Source organism: Oncorhynchus masou, chromosome 22 (assembly GCF_036934945.1).
Source record: "Oncorhynchus masou masou isolate Uvic2021 chromosome 22, UVic_Omas_1.1, whole genome shotgun sequence".
Lineage (NCBI taxonomy): Eukaryota > Metazoa > Chordata > Actinopteri > Salmoniformes > Salmonidae > Oncorhynchus > Oncorhynchus masou.
This window is the reverse complement of record NC_088233.1, coordinates 6653047-6676573: the sequence shown is the minus strand read 5'-3', so window position 1 is coordinate 6676573 and position 23527 is coordinate 6653047. Positions and strand designations below refer to the sequence as shown.

At 42.0% G+C, this 23527-nt stretch overlaps 2 protein-coding genes across 4 annotated transcripts; one reads left to right on the top strand and one right to left on the bottom strand.

Moving 5' to 3' along the window:
- Positions 1 to 1829: 1829 nt before the first annotated feature.
- Positions 1830 to 13768, bottom strand: galk2 (galactokinase 2). Of its 2 annotated transcripts, none has more exons than XM_064929160.1 (10): positions 13551 to 13768; positions 13282 to 13370; positions 12972 to 13095; positions 12615 to 12759; positions 11119 to 11265; positions 10744 to 10842; positions 8894 to 9046; positions 7559 to 7769; positions 3524 to 3731; positions 1830 to 3121 (listed from the first exon to the last, which is right to left on the bottom strand). In XM_064929160.1, the coding sequence occupies exons 1-10, from the start codon at positions 13598 to 13600 to the stop codon at positions 2914 to 2916; spliced, it is 1434 nt and encodes a 477-aa protein (XP_064785232.1). In that variant the 5' UTR covers positions 13601 to 13768; the 3' UTR covers positions 1830 to 2913. The 2 variants fall into 2 exon arrangements, with proteins under 2 accessions (XP_064785232.1, XP_064785233.1); XM_064929161.1 differs by having other exon boundaries at positions 12669 to 12759.
- Positions 13769 to 13880: 112 nt separating this feature from the next.
- Positions 13881 to 16653, top strand: LOC135508936 (COP9 signalosome complex subunit 2-like). Of its 2 annotated transcripts, none has more exons than XM_064929162.1 (6): positions 13881 to 14133; positions 14505 to 14618; positions 14842 to 14919; positions 15114 to 15239; positions 15928 to 16017; positions 16197 to 16653. In XM_064929162.1, the coding sequence occupies exons 1-6, from the start codon at positions 13945 to 13947 to the stop codon at positions 16533 to 16535; spliced, it is 936 nt and encodes a 311-aa protein (XP_064785234.1). In that variant the 5' UTR covers positions 13881 to 13944; the 3' UTR covers positions 16536 to 16653. The 2 variants fall into 2 exon arrangements, with proteins under 2 accessions (XP_064785234.1, XP_064785235.1); XM_064929163.1 differs by having other exon boundaries at positions 13881 to 14118; positions 16197 to 16652.
- The last annotated feature ends 6874 nt before the right edge of the window (positions 16654 to 23527 follow it).

The window sequence follows — 23527 nt, the reverse complement described above, 5'->3', positions numbered from 1 at the left end:
TTGGTGGCATCTTTATTGGGGAGGATGGGCTTGTGGTAATGGCTGGAGCGGAATAGGTGGAATGGCATAAATACATCAGACACATGGTTTCCATGAGTTTGATGCCATTCCACTTGCTCCGTTCCAGCCATTATTATGAGCCGTCCTCCCCTCAGCAGCCTCCACTGGTCAAGGTCTTTGTCATAAGTTGGCTTTATCCTTCATTTAGATTTAAAGGTGCAACCTGCAATAGTTACAGGCAGCTGTTCAATGGCCGTTGTATACCAATTGCTTTTTAAAGAATATCATGTTGATGGTCTGTAGAGACCGTAAAGCGCCATCTATGAATTTAGGTATTGGTTTAATTTCTCAAGCCCCCATCCCTCAGCTTTATGGCAAAAACAGTGGTGGGGCTGCCGTTGGGGCTGGAAAAGTGAATCACAGATTGAGACTTTAAAACGGTATGCAGAGAAGGCTTTCCTGTCAACTTCCTGTAATGAAGGGGAATCCATACTGTAGGGAAGCTCACTGCGAACACTCTCTGTCAACTTCCCGTAATGAAGGGGAATCCATACTGTAGGGAAGCTCACTGCGAACACTCTCTGTCAACTTCCCGTAATGAAGGGGAATCCATACTGTAGGGAAGCTCACTGCGAACACTCTCTGTCAACTTCCTGTAATGAAGGGGAATCCATACTGTAGGGAAGCTCAGTGCGAACACTCTCTGTCAACTTCCTGTAATGAAGGGGAATCCATACTGTAGGGAAGCTCACTGCGAACACTGCGAACACTCTGTCAACTTCCTGTAATGAAGGGGAATCCATACTGTAGGGAAGCTCACTGCGAACACTCTCTGTCAACTTCCCGTAATGAAGGGGAATCCATACTGTAGGGAAGCTCAATGCGAACACTCTCTGTCAACTTCCTGTAATGAAGGGGAATCCATACTGTAGGGAAGCTCACTGCGAACACTCTCTGTCAACTTCCTGTAATGAAGGGGAATCCATACTGTAGGGAAGCTCACTGCGAACACTCTCTGTCAACTTCCTGTAATGAAGGGGAATCCATACTGTAGGGAAGCTCACTGCGAACACTCTCTGTCAACTTCCTGTAATGAAGGGGAATCCATACTGTAGGGAAGCTCACTGCGAACACTCTCTGTCAACTTCCTGTAATGAAGGGGAATCCATACTGTAGGGAAGCTCACTGCGAACACTCTCTGTCAACTTCCTGTAATGAAGGGGAATCACACTCTCTGTCAACTTCCTGTAATGAAGGGGAATCCATACTGTAGGGAAGCTCACTGCGAACACTCTCTGTAATGAAGGGGAATCCATACTGTAGGGAAGCTCACTGCGAACACTCTGGCTGTCAGCATTCTACAGCCTAATTGCCCTATTTGGTATTTGGTCACACTCTCTCTCTCTCTCTCTCTAATACATTGTTAACCTGTCAGACATGGATGTTTGCAGAATGAAAACATGATGTTGTTTCCATTAGGCATATGCTTTGAACGCTGAAATTAAATACAATCATTTATCATGTGTTAACATCTCATTTAAAAAATTTTTTTGAATGTTTATTTTTTTGTTTTTTAAGCTAAGAATTAATTTAATCTTGAATGTGTTGGTGATGCATCGTTTTATTTTATATTTTGTTTCTACCGACAAAAACTGAAACACTGTCATTTTATTTGTTAATGTCCGCTTCTTGAACTTGGAAATAATGTTTTTCAACGACAGTGCGTTGTTTTATATTTTTTATATATACACACAAATATACGGCTGTTCATATTGTGTTCGTGGTCTGTTTCTGTGGAGGAAATGCAAACGGAACAGACGGACAAAACGTAAACAAAAGCCCTTTTACTCCTTAAATCCTTCAAAACATACAACACACACACAGCAATGGAAGGAATGGAAGTACTGCACTGTGTGGACAATTATTGTACTTTATATAGATAGCACTGTCCCATTTTAACTGAAATCATTACACTCACAGAATAAAGAAAAGTCCCCTTTCTTGTAAAGAAGTTGATCTCGAATCATTAGTTTTAACACTAGTTATAACTTGAGTTCCAAATTATAAAATGTCGTAATTTTCCCCCCTATAAAATAGTGCCAGTCTTTTTGTGCTATCATGCCAACTTCTTGTCATGTTAGGCTTGAAAATTAAGCAATGAAGTTGGCGAGAGGACAAACAGATCTAGAATCAGGCTATAGAAGGAGAAAACAGATCTGGGATGGGGCTACAGATGGAGACAACAGATCTGGGATGGGGCTACAGATGGAGACAACAGATCTGGGATGGGGCTACAGATGGAGACAACAGATCTGGGATGGGGCTACAGATGGAGACAACAGATCTGGGATGGGGCTACAGATGGAGACAACAGATCTGGGATGGGGCTACAGATGGAGACAACAGATCTGGGATGGGGCTACAGATGGAGACAACAGATCTGGGATGGGGCTACAGATTGAGACAACAGATCTGGGACCAGGCTATAGAAGGAGAAAACAGATCTGGGATGGGGCTACAGATGGAGACAACAGATCTGGGACCAGGCTATAGACGGGGCCAACAGATCTGGGACCAGGCTATAGACGGGGCCAACAGATCTGGGACCAGGCTATAGACGGGGCCAACAGATCTGGGACCAGGCTATAGACGGAGCCAACAGATCTGGGACCAGGCTATAGACGGAGCCAACAGATCTGGGACCAGGCTATTGAAGGAGACAACAAATCTGGGAGCAGACTGGCTTTGATTATCATTGCCCTTGAAATTCCAGAATCATCAACGGTGTCATTTTGGCATGAGAATTAGTCATAGAGTCACGACTAAAGTAATAGTAAAAAAAATACTGAAAGGGTGAAACGGCAAGGAAGACATTTCACCTCAAACTTGTAAAGAGAAGCATTTTTTAAAATTTCAGTCTTCAAGGAAAATGGCCGCCCCTCCACCAGGCTTGGTGACAAACAGACTGTGTTTCTCTAGCTGGGCTCTGCGTGGGTCTGCCGTGTAGTATAACTCTCTGACGCTCTTTAGGAAAGACTCCACCTTGTCTGTGGGGACCATGGAGACAGCACAGCCCCCCCAGCCTGCTCCGGTCAGCCGGGAACCCACCGCACCAGACTGCCTGTAGCCAGAGGAAACATAATAAACATGGAGAAAGCACGGTTCTAGGAACCTAAATCCTTCAATTATGATCTATCAATTAACAATGCAATCAAGCAAGTAAACTGCATCAACAGTTGCACCGTCTATTTGTCAAACACACTAGTTACAAGGTTGCCGGTGAAATCTAGTATTTTAATGGACTTAATGGATTTTTTAAAATCTCAAATTAGACTAATCTCTCACGGACAGACAATGTGAATAAATATAGGCTATTTCACCGAATGACGGCGAGATTTTATTTCTGAGTTAACGAGAGTAGAGTGAGAATAACCAGTAAATTTAAAGGTTTTAAACCCTTTTAATAAAAAAAAAATGTAAAAAACTATAGTTAGCGTATAGAATGGAGTGGTTCTGGACTTACAGACATATCTCTACCAGCTGGTCCAGTTCTGGACAGCTGCACTCGTACAGGTCTCTGCAGCTGGCGTGGCTCTGCTTCATCAGGTCTCCTAGCCGCTGCACGCCGTTCGGTGCGGAGGGAGCTTCATCACACACGCTCTTGAATCGCAGTACCCGTGCCGCCTCGCCGTATACATGCCTGGCCCGCTGGTACAGCTTGAACTGGGCCACTGGGAGGAGAGGACAGGTATAGCAGGTCAAACCTGTTATTTACCTTTAAGGATATGATAATGGAGGAGACAGGTCTCAAGGAGGGGCAGAGGGAAAGGCAGATGTGGAGAATGATCCTATCTGAGCCTGGACACACAGTTTGGTTAGTTTCAAAAAGGTGGAGGAGGACCTCCTCCCTGCTAGCGCACCAGTTATAATGTACTAGTTATACAGTAGTGACCTGCTAGCGCACCAGTTATAATGTACTAGTTATACAGTAGTGACCTGCTAGCGCACCAGTTATAATGTACTAGTTATACAGTAGTGACCTGCTAGCCTACCAGTTATAATGTACTAGTTATACAGTAGTGACCTGCTACCCCACCAGTTATAATGTACTAGTTACACAGTAGTGACCTCCTAGCCTACCAGTTATAATGTACTAGTTATACAGTAGTGACCTCCTAGCCTACCAGTTATAATACACTAGTGACCTGCTAGCCTACCAGTTATAATGTACTAGTTATACAGTAGTGACCTGCTAGCCTACCAGTTATAATGTACTAGTTATACAGTAGTGACCTCCTAGCCTACCAGTTATAATACACTAGTGACCTGCTAGCCTACCAGTTATAATGTACTAGTTATACAGTAGTGACCTGCTAGCCTACCAGTTATAATGTACTAGTTATACAGTAGTGACCTGCTAGCCTACCAGTCATAATGTACTAGTTATACAGTAGTGACCTGCTAGCCTACCAGTTATAATGTACTAGTTATACAGTAGTGACCTGCTAGCCTACCAGTCATAATGTACTAGTTATACAGTAGTGACCTGCTAGCCTACCAGTTATAATGTACTAGTTATACAGTAGTGACCTGCTAGCCTACCAGTTATAATGTACTAGTTACACAGTAGTGACCTCCTAGCCTACCAGTTATAATACACGAGTGACCTGCTAGCCTACCAGTTATAATGTACTAGTTATACAGTAGTGACCTGCTAGCCTACCAGTTATAATGTACTAGTTATACAGTAGTGACCTGCTAGCCTACCAGTTATAATGTACTAGTTATACAGTAGTGACCTGCTAGCCTACCAGTTATAATGTACTAGTTACACAGTAGTGACCTCCTAGCCTACCAGTTATAATACACTAGTGACCTGCTAGCCTACCAGTTATAATGTACTAGTTATACAGTAGTGACCTGCTAGCCTACCAGTCATAATGTACTAGTTATACAGTAGTGATCAAGGGTTGGAACCGGTTCAAGGAAATGAACAGAGGACCGGAACATAATGACATTTTTGAAGGAATGAAATGGAACAGGGAACGAAAGTGATCTATACTGTTCCGGAACAGAACTGTTATTTTAAATGAATGGGAACTGGTTAACCGGTTATTTTATGTTGCAGACATTTCCTTCTGGTCCCCCCAAAAAAAACGCAACAAAGCGCAAAGCCCTCACTCTGTCACTCAGGAACTTATTTTTCCAGTGCATGTCAGCTGAAAATCTTTACCTGTGTCTGTGCTTGTTTAGGCTACTGTAGCCCCTCCCCCCTCCCTAAAGAACAGGCTACTGTAGCCCCTCCCCCTCTGAAGAACAGGCTACTGTAGCCCCTCCCCTCTATAATGAACTAGGCTACTGTAGCCCCTCCCCCTACCCTAAAGAACAGGCTACTGTGACCCCTCCCCCTTAAGAACAAGCTACAGTAGTGACCCCTAGCCCCCCTAATGTAAAGTTAACAGGCTACTGTAGCCTCCCCCTCTGAAGAACAAGCTACTGTAGTGACCCCCTCCCCCCGAAGAACAGGCTACTGTAGCCCCTCCTCAGTTATAATGAAGAACAGGCTACTGTAGCCCCTCCTCCCCCGAAGAACAAGCTACTGTAGCCCCTCCCCCGAAGAACAGGCTACTGTAGCCCCTCCCCCTCTGAAGCACAGGCTACTGTAGCCCCTCCCCCCTCTGAAGCACAGGCTCCGGTAGCCCCTCCCCCCTCAACTGTCAGAGCAGCTTACCGATCACTGTACCTGGACACAGCCCATCTGTAAATAGCCCACCCAACTACCTCATCCCCATATTATTACTTACCCTCTTGCTCTTTTGCACCCCAGTATCTCTACTTGCACATCATCATCTGCACATCTATCACGCCAGTGTTAATTCTAAATTGTAATTATTTCGCCTCTAGGTCCTATTTATTGCCTTATTTATTGCCAACAACAAGCTTGCCGGCTCCGTCCTCACTGATTGGTGTAAACAACTAGCTTGCCGGCTCCATCCTCACTGATTGGTGTAAACAACTAGCTTGCCGGCTCCGTCCTCACTGATTGGTGTAAACAACTCAGGTTGCCAGCATCCGTAGCCCCTCACTGATTGGTGTAAACAACTAGCTTGCCTTTTGGCTCCGTCCTCACTGATTGGTGTAAACAACTAAAGCTTGCCGGCTCCGTCCTCACTGATTGGTGTAAACAACTAGCTTGCCGGCTCCGTCCTCACTGATTGGTGTAAACAACTAGCTTGCCGGCTCCGTCCTCACTGATTGGTGTAAACAACTAGCTTGCCGGCTCCGTCCGCACTGATTGGTGTAAACAACTAGCTTGCCGGCTCCGTCCTCACTGATTGGTGTAAACAACTAGCTTGTCGGCTCCGTCCGCACTGATTGGTGTAAACAACTAGCTTGCCGGCTCCGTCCTCACTGATTGGTGTAAACAACTAGCTTGTCGGCTCCGTCCTCACTGATTGGTGTAAACAACTAGCTTGCCGGCTCCGTCCGCACTGATTGGTGTAAACAACTAGCTTGCCGGCTCCGTCCTCACTGATTGGTGTAAACAACTAGCTTGCCGGCTCCGTCCGCACTGATTGGTGTAAACAACTAGCTTGCCGGCTCCGTCCTCACTGATTGGTGTAAACAACTAGCTTGCCGGCTCCGTCCTCACTGATTGGTGTAAACAACTAGGTTGCCGGCTCCGTCCGCACTGATTGGTGTAAACAACTAGCTTGCCGGCTCCGTCCGCACTGATTGGTGTAAACAACTAGCTTGCCGGCTCCGTCCGCACTGATTGGTGTAAACAACTAGCTTGCCGGCTCCGTCCCACTGATTGGTGTAAACAACAGCTTGCCGCTCCGTCCTCACTGATTGTTGTAAACAACTAGCTTGCCGGCTCCATCCTCACTGATTGGTGTAAACAACTAGCTTGCCGGCTCCATCCTCACTGATTGGTGTAAACAACTAGCTTGTCGGCTCCGTCCTCACTGATTGGTGTAAACAACTAGCTTGTCGGCTCCGTCCACACTGATTGGTGTAAACAACTAGCTTGCCGGCTCCGTCCACACTGATTGGTGTAAACAACTAGCTTGCCGGCTCCGTCCGCACTGATTGGTGTAAACAACTAGCTTGTCGGCTCCGTCCGCACTGATTGGTGTAAACAACTAGCTTGTCGGCTCCGTCCGCACTGATTGGTGTAAACAACTAGCTTGTCGGCTCCGTCCTCACTGATTGTTGTAAACAACTAGCTTGTCGGCTCCGTCCGCACTGATTGGTGTAAACAACTAGCTTGTCGGCTCCGTCCGCACTGATTGGTGTAAACAACTAGCTTGTCGGCTCCGTCCGCACTGATTGGTGAAGTCATTTAATGAGCTAAATGTGTAAACAACTGTTGATTTCACAGGTTTTAAAAAAGGAACAGAGAGGAACGATATAAACAGCTACTTGTTTTTATGGTTCAAACCAGTTCAGAACTTTATATTGTTGGTCAGAACAGTAGAACGGAACAAAAGTAAATTGTGGTTCTGTTCAGAATGAAACGATTGTAAAATAACTGGTAGTAATACCAGTGTCTTACCGTGCTGTGTGTTGGGGCTAAGGAGGTCTGTACAGAGCTGTTCTGTGGTGATTCCCAGGGCCTTGCAGACCTCCTCTCTGCTGTAGGGCTCAGGGTGCAGCACCTCAGCCACCAGACGCAGCATCTCCTCCAGAGAGGCCTCCAGCTCTGCCTGCACCTGGGACAGCTTCAGCAGCCGGCCCCACTCCAGCCCCCGAGCCTTCGCCAACATCTGAGGGGGACCATAGAGTTATTTACAGCACACAGGAGACAGCTTCAGCAGCCGGCCCCACTCCAGGCCCCTTCGCTCTGGCCAGAATCTGATTGAGTTAAGAACACAGTTCAATTCATTCTGGGGAGGCAGGTAGCCTAGTGATCAGAGTGTTGGGCCAGTAACTGAAAGGTTGTTGGATCAAATCCCTGAACTGACAAGGAAAAAATCTGTCGTTCTGCCCCTGAACAGGCAGTTAACCCACTGTTCCTAGGCCGCCATTGAAAATAAGAATTAGTTCTTAACTGACTTGCCTAGTTAAATAAAGGATTATTATTTTTTTTTAATCACAGTGGTTTGAGGTAAATGCGCATTCTAGGTTTTTATCCCTTCGCATTTCAGCTGATTACAATTTGTTTTGATGTACTAGCAGGACAAAACCTTCGAGTGCTTGAATGTTCTCTACCAGGCATCTCTAGTGGCACTTGTCATATTGTATTTATTTCTACGATGTTGAGAACACCAATATCAACTGGGACCCACTGTAAAAATAATGATAATAACAATAACATGATAATAATAATAATATAATAATAACAATAATAATAATATAATAATAACATAATAATAATATGATAATAATAACAATATAATACTAATATAATCATAATAATATAATTATAATATAATTATAATAATATAATAATAATATAATAACAATATAATACTAATAATATAAACAATATGATAATAATAATAATATAATAATAACAATAATAATATCATAATGATATGATAATAATAACAATAATAATAACAATATAATACCAATATGATAATAATAATAATATAAACAATATGGTACTAATAATAATAATAATATAATAATAATAATATGATAATAATAATAATAATAACAATAATGATAATAATATAACAATAATAATAACAATAATAACAACAACAACAATATTATAATAATAATAACAATAATAATAACAACAATAATGATAATATAATAATACTAACAATAATAATAACAACAATACTAATATGATAATAATATAATAATAATAATATAATAATAATAAAATAATAACAATAATAATAATAATAATAACAATAATAATAATATAATAATGAACCTTGGTAGCTATCCGACACTCGACCACCCGGATGTTGAAGTGAGAGGTAGCAGCCTTGTTCATCTCAACGCAGCAGTTAGAGATAACAAACACTGCTCCCTCAGGGAGACGTACGTCAGACGCCCGCAGAGGGTGGAACTCAATCAGCTTGGCCTGGGACAAAAGAGACAGATCGAGGACTAATAACAAGCACTGACAAACTAGTGAATATGACCGTAACTGTACAGAAGGTCATTAAACTAGTGTTTAAACTATTGTTTAACTTATTAAAACACAGCAGCAGCATCACACACTAATAAACACCATATAAAACTCCCTGGTATACAGAATGTGTTTGATTACAGTTCCTTCCTCTGTCAGTGTGTGTATGTGTGTGTTGCTGTGTGTGTATATGTATATGTGTGTTGATGTGTGTGTGTTGCTGTGTGTGTGTGTATATATATATATTGTGTATGTATGTGTGTATATGTGTGTGTATGTATGTGTGTGTGTGTGTGTGTGTGTATATGTGTGTTTGTGTGTGTGTGTGTGTGTGTATATGTGTGTATGTGTGTGTGTGTGTGTGTGTGTGTTTGTGTGTATGTATGTGTGTATATGTGTGTGTGTGTGTATATGTGTGTGTGTGTGTGTGTGTGTGTATATGTATGTTTGTGTGTGTGTATATGTGTGTATGTGTGTATATGTGTGTGTGTGTGTTTGTGTGTATGTGTATGTGTGTATGTGTGTATATGTGTGTGTGTGTATATGTGTATGTGTGTGTGTGTGTGTGTGTGTGTGTATATGTGTGTGTGTGTGTATGTATGTGTATGTGCGCGTGTATGTGTGTGCGTGTATGTGTGTGCGCGTGTATGTGTGTATGTATATGTGTGTGTATGTATGTGTGTGTATACATGTGTGCGTATGTGTGTGTGTGTGTGTGTGTATGTATGTATGTGTGTGTATGTGTGAGTGTATGTGTGTATGTGTGAGTGTATGTGTGTATATATGTGTGTGTGTATGTGTGTGTATGTGTGTGTGTGTGTATGTGTGTATATGTGTGTGTGTGTATGTGTGTATATATATGTGTGTGTGTGTGTATATGTGTGTGTGTGTGTATGTGTGTATATATGTGTGTGTATGTGTGTTGGTGTGTGTATGTATGTTGGTGTGTGTGTATGTGTGTGTGTGTATATGTATGTTTGTGTGTGTGTATATGTGTGTATGTGTGTGTGTGTGTGTATATGTGTGTATGTGTGTGTGTGTGTGTGTGTATATGTGTGTATATATGTGTGTGTGTGTATGTGTGTGTGTGTGTGTGTGTGTGTGTGTGTGTGTGTGTGTGTATATGTATGTTTGTGTGTGTGTATATGTGTGTATGTGTGTATATGTGTGTGTGTGTGTTTGTGTGTATGTGTATGTGTGTATGTGTGTATATGTGTGTGTGTGTGTGTGTATGTGTGTGTGTGTGTGTGTGTGTGTATGTGTGTATATGTGTGTGTGTATGTATGTGTATGTGAACAGTGTATGTGTGTGCGTGTATGTGTGTCGCGTGTAGGTGTATCATGTGTGTGTATGTAAAATGCGTATGTGTTCTGTATGTTTGTGTGTGTGTGTTAAATGTATGTGTGTGTATGTGTGAAAATTAGTGTATGTGTGTATATATGTGTGTGTGTGATAAGTGTGTGTAAATGACTTAAATGTGTGTGTGTGTATGTGTGTATATATATGTGTGTGTGTGTATGTGTGTATATATGTGTGTGTGTGTATGTGTGTATATGTGTGTGTGTGTGCATATATATGTGTGTGTATGTGTGTTGGTGTGTGTATGTATGTTGGTGTGTGTGTATGTGTGTGTGTATGTGTATGCCTACAGTTCCTTCCTCTGCCAGGAATGAGATGGACTGGTCCATGCCCCCACCCTCAGTGCCAATGTAGCGCTCACACTTGGCTGAAATCTCTGCCAGCGCCACCTGGAGGACAGAAAGGGAACAGTCTCTGTCTACTGTTTAGCTTACCAGACTTTTCAGCAATATTCATTAACACACTTCTGGCTCAGCAAGATGGTACATCAAAGTGTTGACAGAAATACAACTCCTAAAAAATAATTGAAATAACATTTTTTACATTGATCATGCATCAGCAATTCATTATCTGAATCTTGTCTCAGCGTATAAGATTTTAAGAGTGTTGTTTTTAACAAACTGCAGTAGGTTACCTGAGACATTCACTGACATGTACTGTACTACCTTGTTGAGGGACTTGTGGTTAACCTCCATCGTGAGGAGCGCAGCACAGCAGACCAGGGCACTGGAGCTGGACAGGCCTGAGCTAGCCGGGATGGTCCCGTCCACAACACACTTCATCCCAGACAGAGTAACCTTCCCTAGGTGCTCCTGGTGAGGACGACGATGATGATGATGATGATATAACACCATGTTGAACAATGCCTCATGTTTATGTTTGATATGGTTAATACTGTAGCAACATGATAGATAGATAGATAGATAGATAGATAGATAGATAGATAGATAGATAGGACAGACAAAGTTGATATGACGAAGATGAAGAACAGTAGAATAGAACAACATGAAGAAGAACAGCAGAATAGAACAACATGAAGAAGACGAACAGCAGAATAGAACAACAGGAAGAAGAACAGCAGAATAGAACAACATGAAGAAGAAGAAGAACAGCAGAATAGAACATGAAGAAGAAGAACAGCAGAATAGAACAACATGAAGAAGAAGAAGAACAGCAGAATAGAACAGGAAAAAGAAGAACAGCAGAATAGAACAACATGAAGAAGAAGAAGAAGAAGAACAGCAGAATAGAACAACATGAAGAAGACGAACAGCAGAATAGAACAACAGGAAGAAGAACAGCAGAATAGAACAACATGAAGAAGAAGAACAGCAGAATAGAACAACAGGAAGAAGAACAGCAGAATAGAACAACAGGAAGAAGAAGAAGAAGAACAGCAGAATAGAACAGGAAGAAGAAGAACAGCAGAATAGAACAACATGAAGAAGAAGAAGAAGAAGAACAGCAGAATAGAACAGGAAGAAGAAGAATAGCAGAATAGAACAACATGAAGAAGAAGAAGAACAGCAGAATAGAACAGGAAGAAGACGAACAGCAGAATAGAACAACATGAAGAAGAAGAAGAACAGCAGAATAGAACAGGAAAAAGAAGAACAGCAGAATAGAACAACATGAAGAAGAAGAAGAAGAAGAACAGCAGAATAGAACAACATGAAGAAGACGAACAGCAGAATAGAACAACAGGAAGAAGAACAGCAGAATAGAACAACATGAAGAAGACGAACAGCAGAATAGAACAACAGGAAGAAGAACAGCAGAATAGAACAACATGAAGAAGAAGAAGAACAGCAGAATAGAACAGGAAGAAGAAGAACAGCAGAATAGAACAACATGAAGAAGAAGAAGAAGAAGAACAGCAGAATAGAACAGGAAGAAGAAGAATAGCAGAATAGAACAACATGAAGAAGAAGAAGAACAGCAGAATAGAACAGGAAGAAGACGAACAGCAGAATAGAACAACATGAAGAAGAAGAAGAACAGCAGAATAGAACAGGAAGAAGAACAGCAGAATAGAACAACATGAAGAAGAAGAAGAAGAACAGCAGAATAGAACAACATGAAGAAGACGAACAGCAGAATAGAACAACATGAAGAAAATGTACAGCATATTAAAGTCATTACCAGAGTCTACATGACTCACCTGAATCCCTTTCACTCCACAGAGAAAGTAATAAGCAGAGTCTACATGACTCACCTGAATCCCTTTCACCCCACAGAGAAAGTAATAGTACCACTGAGGATTGTCCTTGTCTATCTCAATATCTTCTGAAGAGACTGTAAAGTCCCTATAAAAATAAAAAACACACACTCCATTTTATGATTTTGAGAGAGCCGTCTCTAATTAAATAACATTTGATAGTTAATCCAATACAGTCGTCAATTCATCTAGATGGGCAGCAAATCAAGACAGATTCTGGAAGATCCTTACATATGATGATTATAGGTGAATTGCATGTGCACAAAAAGCTTGGTGTGGAGATTATTTGGCAGATCTTACTTGTATTTAGGTTCTGTGTTGGCCAGGTAGATTTTCTTGGAATCATTGACAGTGACCGCAGCAAGAATACTCTGCTCAATAGCCATTGGGAGCACAGCGTAACCACAGTAGTCAATGTGTTCTCCTAACAGTAATGAATTAAGAAAGACAATGTTTTGAGTTACGGTTACGATTTAGAGCTAGCTCTTATGAAGGATCACATTGATATATATATATTTTTTTTCCTGTACATCAATTGTCTTTATACTGTATTTATGGATTTCTGCGTTATAATAGCATAGCTATATAGATATGAAATGTGTTTACATACCTATCAGATTGACTCTTCCGGGAGCTCGTGCATAAAAAAGAGGTGGTTCTCCATACTTTTTCTCGAAGGCCTCTTTCAGGTTTTGCAACCTAGGAATACAATACATCGGGAAAATGCAAATGACTGCCCAATTCAAGGAGTGATTTGAGGAGTAAAAAAAACACGGTCTTACTTTACTGTAGCCTACTATAACATGTTTAATACATGCATGGATAGTTTTAGCAACTGTAATTACCAGTACTATTTCGAAAATTATCAAGATAACTCACCTTTTATTTGCACTTATCAGAATCTTTGTCTTTGGCGGGTGTGCTGCCATTTTTTCAAACCAAATACCAGTTCTTACCGGTTGGTTTTAGACTATTGTTAAATCACCAAATGTAATTGCAACTAGATCTATCTGGAGTACTGTACTGAGGGGAAAAAAATATATAGAAACACACCTAATACTATATCAGCTGACTGTCACACGAGAGTCCCGGATATTATTGAAAAGCTGATCTACGACCAGCTCTACCCACCAAAAATCGCTACCTCAAACGCTTTCTGTTAAACAAAGTAACTGTTTCTAGATCAGCTGTAAACACATTCATTGTAACGAAACGTAACAATACGGAAGAGTAGGAAAAGGGACCAGTTCAAAGGAATCACGATTCCTCTCTCATGTTCACGCTGCGCAGCAAGGCATTCACGGCGGATGACGTAGAAGCGCTAGTATCTTTGCTACGACTGTCTGCTGCCACTAGCAAGGTTGCTATTGATCTAGCTAGCTTCGTAGTAAAGATGTCTGATATGGAAGATGACTTCATGTGCGATGATGAAGAGGATTATGATCTGGTAAACTCCTCAGAAGTAAATATATATATGGATATTGTCGCTGATTACCATATACAACGTGTTTAGCTAGCTAGCTAATCAGCGTAAACATTCCATGTTGCACTCCACTTAGTAGCTAGCTAGCTAGCAGCTGAACTAGCTGTTGATGGTTCTCCCATCATTGACAGCTAACTGTTAGCTAGTTAGCCAGCTATGTCTCTAATGATTTGTTCAGTTACTATTGCAAGTTTCAACTAATTGTTGTTAAACCTTTTGCACCGTTAAATGATCCAGCTGTTTGCTTCACAAATCACCAAAACAAACACATATCATGAGCTAGCTAGCTGAATATCAATAGTGGGTGTTGATCTTGTAAACTGCAGTGATGATGAATTGTATGATTTCAGGAATACTCAGAGGACAGCAACTCTGAGCCCAATGTTGATTTAGAGAATCAATACTACAATTCAAAGGCTCTGAAGGAGGATGACCCCAAAGCAGCTCTCATCAGCTTCCAGAAGGTTAGTTATCACACACACACACACATATCACACATACACACACACACACATCACAGCAGGCTGCTGAGGGGAGGACGGCTCCTAATAATGGCTGGAATGGAGTCGTATCAAACCATGTATTTGTAATGATACCATTCTGGCCATTACTCTGAGCCTGTCCTCTCCAATTAAGGTGCCAGCAGCCACCTGTGGCGATCGTTTTATTAAATGCATCTTTCCCCAGGTCTTAGAGCTGGAGGGTGAGAAAGGAGAATGGGGTTTCAAGGCCTTGAAACAAATGATTAAGATTAACTTCAAACTGGTAAGCAGCAGACATGACAGTAAATATGCTGTAGCATAAATATATATATATTCAATATTTAGAAAATATATTCTTCATTGTGCTAAATATTTGATCATATTTGTTCATGTTTTGTAAAGAACTGCTACTATCCTGTACTGCCTAAATTAGCACTTGAATTACATGTATTTAAAAAAAAATATTTTTCCCTCCAGACAAATTTCCCTGAAATGATGAACAGGTACAAGCAGCTGTTGACATACATCCGGAGTGCAGTTACAAGAAACTATTCTGAAAAATCCATCAATTCCATCCTTGATTATATCTCAACGTCAAAGCAGGTAATGTGTGTGACATTTAAGAACAAACAATGGTGCACAGAATCAAGCATAAATCTGAGCTGTTTTGAATTATGGAAACGTGGGTTGGTTCGGGTTGGTTCTCAATACCCTGATTTTAAAGCTAGTCCTGGACATATTTGCATGCACAATTGAGAATCTCCTGAATGTGGGGCTCCCGGGTGGCGCAGAGGTCTAAGGCACTGCATCGCAGTGCTAGCTGTGCCACAGAGAATCTGGGTTTGAGCCCAGGCTCTGTCGCAGCTGACCGCGAACGGGAGGTCGATGGGGCGACGCACAATTGACCCAGCGTCATCCGGGTTAGGGAGGGTTTGGCTGGCAGGGATATCCTTGTCTCAACGCGCAGTAGCGACTCCTGTGGCGGGCCGGGCGCAGTGCACACTGACCAGGTCGCTAGATGCACAGTGATTCCTCCGACACATTGGTGCGGGCTGGCTTCCTGGTTGGATGTGTATTGTGTCAAGAAGCAGTGCGGCTTGGTTGGGTTGTGTTTCGGAGGACGCATGGCTTTCGACCTCCCGAGTCCGTATGGGAGTTGCAGCGATGAGACAAGACTGTAACTACCAATTGGAAGATATGAAATTGGGGAGAAAAAAGGGGTACAAAAAAGAAAAGAGAGAATCTCCTGAATGTACAGAGGATTCTACTTGACTTCTTTATTTATTTTCAGATGGACTTGCTGCAAGAGTTTTATGAAACAACGTTGGATGCATTAAAGGATGCCAAAAACGACAGGCTTTGGTTTAAAACCAACACTAAAGTAGGCTTGATTTTAAAACTTTTCATATAATGTCATTGATTCCATCCACAATATCATATTTTTTTTTAATGCAAATATTAAAACATATATGTGGCATATAGTTTTTATGGAGACGGCTGAGGTTGATACTGTAAAGTAATTTAGTTTAATTCCTCACTCCTCCTTGTCCTATGCTTTAGCTTGGGAAGTTGTACCTGGAGAGAGAAGAGTATGGTAAGCTTCAGAACATCCTGAGGCAGCTGCACCAGTCCTGTCAGGTGAAGAAACACTCATCAATGCAATCAGAGGTTTTCACAGAGGTCTTTACAGAGGTTTTACCACCAAATCTAATTCAGCATTATAACATCATAATGAAAACATTCTTGTGTGTTCTTAGTGACAATAGATCATTGGAATTATATTGTACGATTGTAGCCTGGTCTGAGATCTGTTTGTACTGTTTAGACAACTCCTGTGGTCGTTGTCGTGAACACAGGAGGCAAGAGATCACAAACAGACCTGACGCTGGGCTAGTATGATTGTGGAATCATTCTGGAAATCTAGAATGCCCTGTTCGTCCTCAAGTGTCTGTGTGAAATTATCTCTCAAGTATTTGTTCCATGTTCTGTCTTGGTGTATAGACGGATGATTAGTAGTTGTCCCATGTACTGCCTTGGTGTATAGACGGATGATTAGTAGTTGTCCCATGTTCTGTCTTGGTGTATAGACGGATGATTAGTAGTTGTCCCATGTTCTGTCTTGGTGTATAGACGGATGATTAGTAGTTGTCCCATGTACTGCCTTGGTGATTTAGTAGTTGTCCCATGTTCTGCCTTGGTGTATAGAGGGATGATTAGTAGTTGTCCCATGTTCTGTCTTGGTGTATAGAGGGATGATTAGTAGTTGTCCCATGTTCTGCCTTGGTGTATAGACGGATGATTAGTAGTTGTCCCATGTACTGCCTTGGTGATTTAGTAGTTGTCCCATGTTCTGTCTTGGTGTATAGACGGATGATTAGTAGTTGTCCCATGTTCTGCCTTGGTGTATAGACGGATGATTAGTATTTGTCCCATGTTCTGCCTTGGTGTATAGACGGATGATTAGTATTTGTCCCATGTTCTGCCTTGGTGTATAGACGGATGATTAGTATTTGTCCCATGTTCTGCCTTGGTGTATAGACGGATGATTAGTATTTGTCCCATGTTCTGCCTTGGTGTATTGACGGATGATTAGTAGTTGTCCCATGTTCTGTCTTGGTGATTTAGTAGTTGTCCCATGTTCTGCTTTGGTGTATAGACGGATGATTAGTAGTTGTCCCATGTTCTGCCTTGGTGTATAGACGGATGATTAGTAGTTGTCCCATGTTCTGCCTGGGTGTATAGACGGATGATTAGTAGTTGTCCCATGTACTGTCTTGGTGTATAGACGGATGATTAGTAGTTGTCCCATGTACTGCCTTGGTGATTTAGTAGTTGTCCCATGTTCTGCTTTGGTGTATAGACGGATGATTAGTAGTTGTCCCATGTTCTGCCTTGGTGTATAGACGGATGATTAGTATTTGTCACATGTTCTGCCTTGGTGTATAGACGGATGATTAGTAGTTGTCCCATGTTCTGCCTTGGTGTATAGACGGATGATTAGTATTTGTCACATGTTCTGCCTTGGTGTATAGACGGATGATTAGTAGTTGTCCCATGTTCTGCCTTGGTGTACAGACGGATGATTAGTAGTTGTCCCATGTTCTGTCTTGGTGTATAGACGGATGATTAGTAGTTGTCCCATGTTCTGCCTTGGTGTATAGACAGATGATTAGTATTTGTCCCATGTTCTGCCTTGGTGTATAGACGGATGATTAGTATTTGTCCCATGTTCTGCCTTGGTGTATAGACGGATGATTAGTAGTTGTCCCATGTTCTGCCTGGGTGTATAGACGGATGATTAGTAGTTGTCCCATGTTCTGCCTTGGTGTATAGACAGATGATTAGTATTTGTCCCATGTTCTGCCTTGGTGTATAGACGGATGATTAGTAGTTGTCCCATGTTCTGCCTGGGTGTATAGACGGATGATTAGTAGTTGTCCCATGTACTGTCTTGGTGTATAGACGGATGATTAGTAGTTGTCCCATGTACTGCCTTGGTGATTTAGTAGTTGTCCCATGTTCTGTCTTGGTGTATAGACGGATGATTAGTATTTGTCCCATGTTCTGCCTTGGTGTATAGATGGATGATTAGTATTTGTCCCATGTTCTGCCTTGGTGTATTGACGGATGATTAGTAGTTGGCCCATGTTCTGTCTTGGTGATTTAGTAGTTGTCCCATGTTCTGCCTTGGTGTATAGACGGATGATTAGTAGTTGTCCCATGTTCTGTCTTGGTGTATAGACGGATGATTAGTAGTTGTCCCATGTTCTGCCTTGGTGTATAGACAGATGATTAGTATTTGTCCCATGTTCTGCCTTGGTGTATAGACGGATGATTAGTATTTGTCCCATGTTCTGCCTTGGTGTATAGACGGATGATTAGTAGTTGTCCCATGTTCTGCCTTGGTGTATAGACGGATGATTAGTGTTTGTCCCATGTTCTGTCTTGGTGATTTAGTATTTGTCCCATGTTCTGCCTGGGTGTATAGACGGATGATTAGTAGTTGTCCCATGTTCTGTCTTGGTGTATAGACGGATGATTAGTATTTGTCCCATGTTCTGCCTTGGTGTATAGACGGATGATTAGTATTTGTCCCATGTTCTGCCTTGGTGTATAGACGGATGATTAGTAGTTGTCCCATGTTCTGCTTTGGTGTATAGACGGATGATTAGTAGTTGTCCCATGTTCTGCCTTGGTGTATAGACGGATGATTAGTAGTTGTCCCATGTTCTGCCTGGGTGTATAGACGGATGATTAGTAGTTGTCCCATGTTCTGTCTTGGTGTATAGACGGATGATTAGTAGTTGTCCCATGTTCTGCCTTGGTGATTTAGTAGTTGTCCCATGTTCTGCTTTGGTGTATAGACGGATGATTAGTAGTTGTCCCATGTTCTGCCTTGGTGTATAGACGGATGATTAGTATTTGTCACATGTTCTGCCTTGGTGTATAGACGGATGATTAGTAGTTGTCCCATGTTCTGCCTTGGTGTATAGACGGATGATTAGTATTTGTCACATGTTCTGCCTTGGTGTATAGACGGATGATTAGTAGTTGTCCCATGTTCTGCCTTGGTGTACAGACGGATGATTAGTAGTTGTCCCATGTTCTGTCTTGGTGTATAGACGGATGATTAGTAGTTGTCCCATGTTCTGCCTTGGTGTATAGACAGATGATTAGTATTTGTCCCATGTTCTGCCTTGGTGTATAGACGGATGATTAGTATTTGGCCCATGTTCTGCCTTGGTGTATAGACGGATGATTAGTAGTTGTCCCATGTTCTGCTTGGGTGTATAGACGGATGATTAGTAGTTGTCCCATGTTCTGCCTGGTGTATAGACAGATGATTAGTATTTGTCCCATGTTCTGCCTTGGTGTATAGACGGATGATTAGTAGTTGTCCCATGTTCTGCCTGGGTGTATAGACGGATGATTAGTAGTTGTCCCATGTACTGTCTTGGTGTATAGACGGATGATTAGTAGTTGTCCCATGTACTGCCTTGGTGATTTAGTAGTTGTCCCATGTTCTGTCTTGGTGTATAGACGGATGATTAGTATTTGTCCCATGTTCTGCCTTGGTGTATAGATGGATGATTAGTATTTGTCCCATGTTCTGCCTTGGTGTATTGACGGATGATTAGTAGTTGGCCCATGTTCTGTCTTGGTGATTTAGTAGTTGTCCCATGTTCTGCCTTGGTGTATAGACGGATGATTAGTAGTTGTCCCATGTTCTGTCTTGGTGTATAGACGGATGATTAGTAGTTGTCCCATGTTCTGCCTTGGTGTATAGACAGATGATTAGTATTTGTCCCATGTTCTGCCTTGGTGTATAGACGGATGATTAGTATTTGTCCCATGTTCTGCCTTGGTGTATAGACGGATGATTAGTAGTTGTCCCATGTTCTGCCTTGGTGTATAGACGGATGATTAGTGTTTGTCCCATGTTCTGTCTTGGTGATTTAGTATTTGTCCCATGTTCTGCCTGGGTGTATAGACGGATGATTAGTAGTTGTCCCATGTTCTGTCTTGGTGTATAGACGGATGATTAGTATTTGTCCCATGTTCTGCCTTGGTGTATAGACGGATGATTAGTATTTGTCCCATGTTCTGCCTTGGTGTATAGACGGATGATTAGTAGTTGTCCCATGTTCTGCCTGGGTGTATAGACGGATGATTAGTGTTTGTCCCATGTTCTGTCTTGGTGATTTAGTATTTGTCCCATGTTCTGCCTGGGTGTATAGACGGATGATTAGTAGTTGTCCCATGTTCTGTCTTGGTGTATAGACGGATGATTAGTAGTTCTCCCATGTTCTGCCTGGGTGTATAGACGGATGATTAGTAGTTGTCCCATGTTCTGTCTTGGTGTATAGACGGATGATTAGTAGTTGTCCCATGTTCTGTCTTGGTGATTTAGTAGTTGTCCCATGTTCTGTCTGGGTGATTTAGTAGTTGTCCCATGTTCTGCCTTGGTGTATAGAGGGATGATTAGTAGTTGTCCCATGTTCTGCCTTGGTGTATAGACGGATGATTAGTAGTTGTCCCATGTTCTGTCTTGGTGATTTAGTAGTTGACCCATGTTCTGTCTGGGTGATTTAGTAGTTGTCCCATGTTCTGCCTTGGTGTATAGACGGATGATTAGTAGTTGTCCCATGTTCTGTCTTGGTGATTTAGTAGTTGTCCCATGTTCTGCCTTGGTGTATAGACGGATGATTAGTAGTTGTTCCATGTTCTGTCTTGGTGATTTAGTAGTTGTCCCATGTTCTGCCTTGGTGTATAGACGGATGATTAGTAGTTGTCCCATGTACTGCCTTGGTGATTTAGTAGTTGTCCCATGTTCTGTCTGGGTGATTTAGTAGTTGTCCCATGTACTGCCTTGGTGTATAGATGGATGATTAGTAGTTGTCCCATGTTCTGCCTTGGTGTACAGACGGATGATTAGTAGTTGTCCCATGTTCTGTCTTGGTGTATAGACGGATGATTAGTAGTTGTCCCATGATCTGTCTTGGTGTATAGACGGATGATTAGTAGTTGTCCCATGTACTGCCTTGGTGATTTAGTAGTTGTCCCATGTTCTGCCTTGGTGTATAGAGGGATGATTAGTAGTTGTCCCATGTTCTGTCTTGGTGTATAGAGGGATGATTAGTAGTTGTCCCATGTTCTGCCTTGGTGTATAGACGGATGATTAGTAGTTGTCCCATGTACTGCCTTGGTGATTTAGTAGTTGTCCCATGTTCTGTCTTGGTGTATAGACGGATGATTAGTATTTGTCCCATGTTCTGCCTTGGTGTATAGACGGATGATTAGTATTTGTCCCATGTTCTGCCTTGGTGTATAGACGGATGATTAGTATTTGTCCCATGTTCTGCCTTGGTGTATAGACGGATGATTAGTATTTGTCCCATGTTCTGCCTTGGTGTATTGACGGATGATTAGTAGTTGTCCCATGTACTGCCTTGGTGATTTAGTAGTTGTCCCATGTTCTGCTTTGGTGTATAGACGGATGATTAGTAGTTGTCCCATGTTCTGCCTTGGTGTATAGACGGATGATTAGTATTTGTCACATGTTCTGCCTTGGTGTATAGACGGATGATTAGTAGTTGTCCCATGTTCTGCCTGGGTGTATAGACGGATGATTAGTAGTTGTCCCATGTTCTGCCTTGGTGTATAGACAGATGATTAGTATTTGTCCCATGTTCTGCCTTGGTGTATAGATGTTCTGCCGTGATGATTAGTAGTTGTCCCATGTTCTGCCTTGGTGTATAGACGGATGATTAGTAGTTGTCCCATGTACTGCCTTGGTGTATAGACGGATGATTAGTAGTTGTCCCATGTACTGCCTTGGTGATTTAGTAGTTGTCCCATGTTCTGTCTTGGTGTATAGACGGATGATTAGTATTTGTCCCATGTTCTGCCTTGGTGTATAGATGGATGATTAGTATTTGTCCCATGTTCTGCCTTGGTGTATTGACGGATGATTAGTAGTTGTCCCATGTTCTGTCTTGGTGATTTAGTAGTTGTCCCATGTTCTGCTTTGGTGTATAGACGGATGATTAGTAGTTGTCCCATGTTCTGCCTTGGTGTACAGACGGATGATTAGTAGTTGTCCCATGTTCTGTCTTGGTGTATAGACGGATGATTAGTAGTTGTCCCATGTTCTGTCTTGGTGTATAGACGGATGATTAGTAGTTGTCCCATGTTCTGCCGGATGATTGTAGTTGTCCCATGTATAGACGGATGATTAGTAGTTGTCCCATGTTCTGCCTGGGTGTATAGACGGATGATTAGTAGTTGTCCCATGTTCTGCCTTGGTGTATAGACGGATGATTAGTATTTGTCCCATGTTCTGCCTTGGTGTATAGACGGATGATTAGTAGTTGTCCCATGTTCTGCCTTGGTGTATAGACGGATGATTAGTGTTTTGTCCCATGTTCTGTCTTGGTGATTTAGTATTTGTCCCATGTTCTGCCTTGGTGTATAGACGGATGATTAGTAGTTGTCCCATGTTCTGTCTTGGTGTATAGACGGATGATTAGTATTTGTCCCATGTTCTGCCTTGGTGTATAGACGGATGATTAGTATTTGTCCCATGTTCTGCCTTGGTGTATAGACGGATGATTAGTAGTTGTCCCATGTTCTGCCTTGGTGTATAGACGGATGATTAGTGTTTGTCCCATGTTCTGTCTTGGTGATTTAGTATTTGTCCCATGTTCTGCCTGGGTGTATAGACGGATGATTAGTAGTTGTACAGACCCATGTTCTGCCTGGGTGTACAGACGGATGATTAGTAGTTGTCCCATGTTCTGTCTTGGTGTATAGACGGATGATTAGTAGTTGTCCCATGTTCTGTCTTGTGTGATTTAGTAGTTGTCCCATGTTCTGTCTGGGTGATTTAGTAGTTGTCCCATGTTCTGTCTTGGTGTATAGACGGATGATTAGTAGTTGTCCCATGTTCTGTCTTGGTGTATAGACGGATGATTAGTAGTTGTCCCATGTTCTGCCTTGTGTGATTTAGTAGTTGTCCCATGTTCTGCCTTGGTGTATAGAGGGATGATTAGTAGTTGTCCCATGTTCTGTCTTGGTGTATAGATGTTCTGGGATGATTAGTAGTTGTCCCATGTTCTGCCTTGGTGTATAGACGGATGATTAGTAGTTGTCCCATGTTCTGCCTTGGTGATTTAGTAGTTGTCCCATGTTCTGTCTTGGTGTATAGACGGATGATTAGTAGTTGTCCCATGTTCTGCCTTGGTGTATAGACGGATGATTAGTAGTTGTCCCATGTCCCATGTTCTGCCTTGGTGTATAGACGGATGATTAGTATTTGTCCCATGTTCTGCCTTGGTGTATAGACGGATGATTAGTAGTTGTCCCATGTTCTGTCCCATGTTCTGCCTTGG

Coding starts and splice junctions, on each gene's coding strand:
- galk2 (XM_064929160.1), bottom strand. CDS start 13,600: ATGGCAGCACACCCGCCAAAGACAAAGATTCTGATAAGTGCAAATAAA. Junction 12,760..12,971: donor AACACAGAACCTAAATACAA/GTAAGATCTGCC, acceptor TTATTTTTATAG/GGACTTTACAGTCTCTTCAG. Junction 7,770..8,893: donor AGTGTCGGATAGCTACCAAG/GTTCATTATTAT, acceptor GGTCCCCCTCAG/ATGTTGGCGAAGGCTCGGGG.
- LOC135508936 (XM_064929162.1), top strand. CDS start 13,945: ATGTTCACGCTGCGCAGCAAGGCATTCACGGCGGATGACGTAGAAGCG. Junction 14,134..14,504: donor ATCTGGTAAACTCCTCAGAA/GTAAATATATAT, acceptor GTATGATTTCAG/GAATACTCAGAGGACAGCAA. Junction 14,619..14,841: donor CTCTCATCAGCTTCCAGAAG/GTTAGTTATCAC, acceptor ATCTTTCCCCAG/GTCTTAGAGCTGGAGGGTGA.